The sequence below is a fragment of the Triticum aestivum genome, chromosome 6B, assembly GCF_018294505.1.
Source record: "Triticum aestivum cultivar Chinese Spring chromosome 6B, IWGSC CS RefSeq v2.1, whole genome shotgun sequence".
Lineage (NCBI taxonomy): Eukaryota > Viridiplantae > Streptophyta > Magnoliopsida > Poales > Poaceae > Triticum > Triticum aestivum.
The window spans coordinates 717,928,856-717,935,768 of record NC_057810.1 but is presented as its reverse complement, the minus strand read 5'-3'; the positions used below and the strand labels follow the sequence as shown (position 1 = coordinate 717,935,768).

Genomic DNA, 6,913 nt, shown 5'->3' with positions numbered 1-6,913 from the left:
ACATGTAGTGGCAACCAAACATACTCCAAATCTATTCATCCATCCATCCATTCATTCATTCACCTAGCTACCAAGCTTGCTAGCTAGCTGGCTTTGCTTCATCACAAGATTAACCTTCACTACACACTGCTTAATTAGGATCCACAGACAGAGTGGCTAATTAAGCAGTTGGAGAGAAAAAAGAGGATGGGCAGGCTAAGTTAAGGGTGGCTATTAATTCAGAGCAGTAGTGGCTAGACATGTTTTGCACATGAAAGAAATTAGGCGGGTAGCCATGCATGGCCATGAATTGTCCACAAGTGGGCTTGCTTAAGTGAGGAGGGGATGGGCATTAAGCCAGCTCTATCACACCCATAATATCGATCCCCTCCCCTAGCTATTTCCACTCAGCTCCCTTGGCCACCGGTCTATTAACCCCCCTCTACTATTACTAGTTTCCACCCTCTCTAACAATAGCACTTAGCAATTAACCACCAAAACCACTCTCTTCTATCTTTCTCTCTCTAGACAAGAGAGAGATGGGAAGGTTATAAGAGTTGAGAAGAGATCAGGAGAGGCATCCAAAAGACAAGACAAGAGAGAAAGCTAGGTTTTTTCCAGACAGCTCTCTCTTGTTCTCTCTCTTTGTGTGTGGGGGTGTTAATTTTCTCTCTCATATCTAGAGAGAGAAAGCTTTCTGTCTATCTAGGCTTGCTTGCTTGCTTGCTTGTCCATTGATTAGAGGCCAAAAGAAACTTCCATTGATTAGAGTAGTAGCTGCCGGATTCATCTCTTCCATTTGTTATATGTGCAAGGCAAAACGCCTCTCTCTCTCTCTCTCTCTCTCTCTCTCTCTCTCTCTCCCTCTCTCTCTAGCCAGCGTAGCGTAGCTCCACTTGTCCCTCTCCCTCTCCTCCCGCCATAAAAACCACAGAGCCAGCCTCCCTCCCCACCTGCCTGCCTGCCTGCCACTCTCTTCCTCTCCCTCTCTCCACGCCTCTCTTTGCTTCGGCGACATGCAAGCGTCGGCCATGGAGCTCGTGCTCTTCCGGGAGGAGGGGGCCGTGGACGATCGGCCGCAGCAGCACGGCGGTGCCGTCGTCAAGCGGAAGCGCACCAAGAGGCCGCGCCACCTGACGCCGCCGGCGGCCGCCATGGCGTGCTCCTCCGCGTCCTCCTCTGAGAGCACCACCACCGAGGAGGAGGACATGGCCCACTGCCTCATCCTCCTCGCCCAGGGCGCGGCGCCGCCCGGAGTCGTCGTCGACTCGAGGCCGCCGCCCGCGACGGTGCCGCAGGAGGCCCGGCAGGGGGCGTCGTTGCTTCCTCCGCCCGGCCCTCTGCCGGCGCCGGCGGTGATGTCGACGACCAAGACGGAGAGGTACACCAGCCGTAAGTACACGGAGGCGGCCACCACGGCGGACGGCGTCAGGGCTGGCTTCTACGTGTACGAGTGCAAGACGTGCAACAAGTGCTTCCCCACCTTCCAGGCCCTCGGCGGCCACCGCGCCAGCCACAAGAAGCCACGCCTCGCCGGAGCCGACGACGACACCGCCGCCAACGCCACCAGCGTCGCCATCGCCAAGCTGTCCAAGCCACCGCCGACGAAGCCACCGCTGGTGCAGATGACGACAGCGTCGCCACCACAGCCCCCGCCGCCTCAGGTCGACGCCGCGCCGGACGTGACCACCGTGCTGAGCCTCAACAACGGCGGCAGCGCCGTTTGCAACGCCGTCAACACCAACAGGCTCCGGGTGCACGAGTGCTCCATATGCGGGGCCGAGTTCGCCTCCGGGCAGGCGCTAGGCGGGCACATGCGGCGCCACCGCCCGCTGCACGCGCCGGCCGATCGCGTCACAACCACCACCGCTGCCGCGGTGACCGCGATCACCGCGTCCACAACGAAGAAAGACAGCACCCCGGCCGGCATCAACCTGGAGCTCGACCTCAACCTGCCGGCGCCGTCCGACGAGGAGTGCGTCTCACACCCGCCACCGCCACCACCACCATCATCGGCGCCACCGGTGGTGCTCGGCCTCGGGCCGTTCGACAGCGGCAAGAAACGGCTGATGCTCACGGCCGCTTCCGCCGCGCTGGTGGATTGCCATTATTGATCGGCACGTCGCATGCAGCTGGCTGGCCTGACGAATTCTTTACTTTTCTTAACACCGATTGATTGTCCGATCATTCTTCTTCTTCCTCTTCTTCTTCTATACAAAATTACTTACAAATTTGCTCCTTGGAACATATCAAGGAAACTGTAACATACAATTGATTCTTTCAATTCTTTGGCGTAAGGTTGACTATAGGAAATTATTGACACTCACATGTATATGTACCATGTAAACACGATTGATCATGTATATTGGTGCTGAAATATATAAATGGGAATGAAAAAAATTCCACTTTGTGACCTGTGAGCAGAAGAAAAATGTTTGGCCAGTTGGATCGATCAGTGTGTGTGCATGAGGCCGGCCGAGTGAGTGAGTGAGCAAGTGAGTGAGTGGTGGGGGTTGTCTGAAATGTGATGCAAATTAAGGGAGTGGGTGCAATGTTGTGGCCTACTACTATCCACCTTTTTCTTTTCTTTTCTTTTCTTTCCTGTGCTTAGTTCAGCTCTACTAAGTGGCAACTGCCCACATGCAAGTACAAAAGGGCACATTTTTTTCTACGTATATATTGTACTACAAACTATATTTATGTATCCTTATAAGCTAATTAATCAATCAATTGATGAGGTGATTAAGCAGTGAACGTTTTCTCTTCTTAATAAACTGTTTGCTTCACTGTTAATTGCATTTAATTCAAAATGCATCAAGTGGACAGTCGTTTCGAGTGGTGGTGCATGCATGCACGTTTCCTCTTGATCAAGTCAGCTACTCCCTCCGTTCCCAAATATTTGTCTTTCTAGCCATCTCAAATGGACTACAACATACGGATGTATGTAGACATGTTTTAAATTGTAGATTTACTCATTTTGCTCCATATGTAGTCATTTGTTGAAATATCTAGAAAGACAATTATTTAGGAACGGAGGGAGTAGTATCTAGTAGCTTGTTGCAGTTGGTTAACTGAGAAAGATATGGATAGTGAAGTAGGCAAAGTTGGAAAGGGAATATAGAGAGGGTACGGTGCAAGCAAAAAGGGGGGCAATTAATTGGAAAGTAGCTAGTTGAGCATGTATGTAGTAGATGCTCTATCTATCTTGGCTAAGCTAGCTAGTGACGCATGAGGACTGTGTGGGTGTTGGGCAAGTTGGCATATGTCTGCATACATATATACATGCATGTAGTACATGTATATATATGCGCATATATGTGTGTATATATATGGATGGATGACTAGCTACCTAGCTAGTGCCACTATCTTTGGGTGGATGAGATATGTTTTGGATACACTAGCTAGCTAGAACTACTTTGGATATGGATGAGATGTGTTTTGGATATATACATGCATCTTGTGGTTTGGTTTCTCCACCACCAAGTAAATCAAAGGGCCAGCATATGCATCAGGTTCTTTTCCTTGGAGATGAGCTTCTCTTGTTTGCAAGCTAGCCAGTAGCCAGCCAGCTCCTGAAGCAAGTTGAGTACTCCCTCCGTCCGGAAATACTTGTCGGAGGAATAGATGTATCTAGATATGTATTTTAGTTTTAGATACATCCATTTGTATTCATTTTTATGACAAGTATTTCCGGATGGAGGGAGTAATAGGTACAGTATCATCAGCAGAAACATATGACATAGTTAACATAATTAACCTACCTCCACAGGCTTGCGCTGGCTGCCAAGTGCATATAATCCTCTCATTATAATTAGTGTGTGCTATGTTGAACACATACCCACTCTTTTGTTTGTGTCAGCTAGCCATACAAATTACCGGAGGCCTGGAATAGGATGTAGGTTATTTTTTAGGAAGGAAGATCAACCCCTGGCTTCTATATCGGTTGATGAACGCAAGCATGGATATATTATTGATTATTCAGTAATGCCAAGCAAAGCTCAATGTTGATGTTGAGCGAATTGGATGGAGCTATTGAACAAACTGGAAGGTTTCTCATATGAAGTTATTATGTCTAGGCAATAGCCTCAATCCTAGAGAAAACAAGAACATACCAAACAGACACTTGAGTTATCATGACATCTGGATTCCTTATGCACACAGCTATTGTACTTGGATGACTTCAAGCAATGTCTACATGCATCTTTTTTCGATAAAGAGATTTCATTGACTCAAAACACCGCATTGAAGCGGTACAGCCATGATGAGTACAAACACGCTTCTGTATAGCAAGATGCAAATAGACCAATGAGTTCAAAACACACCAAAAAAGTAAACGTTGCATGCGACAAATTTAAAAACATCGACCAATTGTATCAAATGGGTAATTTGAAGATTAAAATGCATGACATCTATGTAGGGTAAACATCTTCATGCCCACTTGATCCAACTAGATACATGCCACCACAAATAACTCTTTGTGTTTCGATTGTTGGAGCATAGATCACAAACATAGTGAGTGTGCACATGAGTGTACCTGCAAAGGGTATGTTTCTTTTTTTCTCAAAAAGCAACAACATTCCTGGAGAGCAGTGGTGGAGGCAGCAATCTGGCGAGGTTTGGCCTCCACCACACCTGAAAAGTCTTCCGCCTTCATCCTATATGTATACTGGCATAGGTGACAACTTCAAAATTCAAATGTGATGTTGTGTGTCTAGTTGCATGTGTTGGCCATACCTCAAAAATCATTCTGCCTTCGCCACTGCTGGAGAGCCAAAGAGTCCAACTTAAAGCTAGGGGAAGACCCTCATTAATTATGCTGAGTAGGAGGGGGGCTGTCAAATGGTCAAACTACAATAGAAATTAGAGTAAACTATATGTGCTCTTGTAAAAAAAGTCATGTTTAAAAAAAATCGTAGGATAGCTCCCACTCAATAACTTTTTGCCCCAGTCAAAACATATTATGGATCCATTAAGCGGATGCCCCTACTAAGATATGAGAAGAGAGTAGTCCTGGCCATGGGCAGCCCAGCCCGAAAAAGCCCGACCCAGCCCGGCTCGACGCTGCTCCCGGTCCGGACCCGGGCCTAGATTTTGAGCCCGAAGGCCGGGGCGGGCCTGTCGTTTTCGCGTTTTTCTGAAAGACGGGTTGGGCTGGCCCGAAGCCCAATAGGCTTTTACGTGTTCAGGTCGGGCTCGGGCCCAAAAAACAGGCCCGATGGCTGGGCCGGGCCGGGCTCAGGCCTGGGTTTTTGCATCGGGCTTGGCTAGGCCCGGCCCGAAAGCCCGGCCCGGCCCGAGGTATGGCCAGGTACAGAAGAGAGCGAGTTTCTTACATATACCTGTGACCAAGTGCCGAAAGATATTTTGGATATAAATTGGATGTCAACTGAACTATGTACCAAAATCCTATGAATGAATTGGAATGGTCGGACCGGTATACTACATTTTGCATGGACGAGATGAAGGTAACCAAAAAGTGAGATCGAGTACACGTGATCACGCATGCAAAGTATATATGCTGCTGCTAACTTTGGCGGTGTGGCGGCATGGGTACCGGCCAGGTGCTGCAAGCTCGCCTGCAGGCCTGCTGCAAGTATACTTTCCGTGACATGCACTTTAACTGATCACAGCAGCACAGAAAGAACAAAAGGGAAAGAAAGACATCAAGATCTAGTGCGCACAGTGCATGCAAGGCCGTCCGTCCATGGACGGATGGACGGACGGATCGATGCGGCATGCATCAGTCTCATTCGCTTGGTCTCGTGCCGTTATTATCCTCACGTGTTCATTTCTTCTTTCTCTCTTGCTAGTTTTAAGCTCCCAGTTTGAACTAGCTACATGTACTACTACTTCTAGCTAGGAGCTAAGCTCTAGTACAACGACTTTTAACTGCCACAGTCAGTCAAGTGTACGTACAAAACTGAGCTATCGATCGGCAGTACGCAGCTAATTAAACTGCGTACGGAACATTATCGACTTGCGTGTGGGCACGCCCAATCACGTATGTATGTGCGTACTTGTATACGCATGATAGCGGCTAGGCTTACATATGAGCGCTTTGCGTTTGTACTGTATTAAAAAAACATTTTCTTTTCATTTTTTCTGCGGTAATTGAGAGCGTAAATTTTATTCACACACACAAGATTACTATGTACTGTACATGAACGTACAACAATGAACAATAGAAAAAAAAATACACACAGGAAAATCAGTGGCATGCACGAATGGCGCCCGTGGCCGTAATTAAGGTGCAAGTGAAGTGCACGTATGAACTCCATGGTATACGTTTGTAGCTTGCGGTACTAGTACAAGTAGTCAAGTACGTACAGCTAATTGCTTCATTATCCATCCTTATGGCAAGTACTACTGGTGCTTAGTTGATTAGTCAAATATATATCCACACGACATACATCGATCGTCGATCTCTTTCGAAGCAAATTAAGTTAAGAGGTAATATCACCGGTAGTGCTTGAACTTGCCACCAATGTTCACTTTAGTTTCTAAACTTGTAAAATACATCGTAGTGGTTCTAGAACTTGGCACGAGCATGCAAATACAGTGCTAATCCATGCCGTAGACGTATAATGTGCTGACATAACATCATATTTTGATTAGCATTATGTACGTCTCCATAAACAATGGGCCTCACATGTCAGAATAAACGGATAATAAACGATAAAACAGTACCGCCAAGACTCGAAGTTATGAAGGCAAGCTAGCTAAGGCCTACCCTAACAAATACACTACTCATGTTTTCTTGTCAAGCAAGGATAATGATGCCCTATACTATAAAAGAACATGGTCGTGTTGTTTAAATGTGTTCCTGTATGTGCCGCCATATTGCACTTGTTAGCTTTTATAAATTTTTAAGTATTTGTAAAAATTACGTAAATTATAATGATAGTACTAAAAATAACGTTCAAACATTCGTGTG

The 6,913-nt window shown here is 47.0% G+C and overlaps 1 protein-coding gene across 1 annotated transcript; it reads left to right on the top strand.

Moving 5' to 3' along the window:
* The first annotated feature begins 497 nt into the window (after positions 1 to 497).
* LOC123139975 (zinc finger protein ZAT5) lies at positions 498 to 2,394 on the top strand. The gene has a single exon (XM_044559697.1). It carries the CDS (start codon positions 996 to 998, stop codon positions 2,091 to 2,093), a length of 1,098 nt encoding a protein of 365 aa, XP_044415632.1. The 5' UTR covers positions 498 to 995; the 3' UTR covers positions 2,094 to 2,394.
* Positions 2,395 to 6,913: the final 4,519 nt, after the last annotated feature.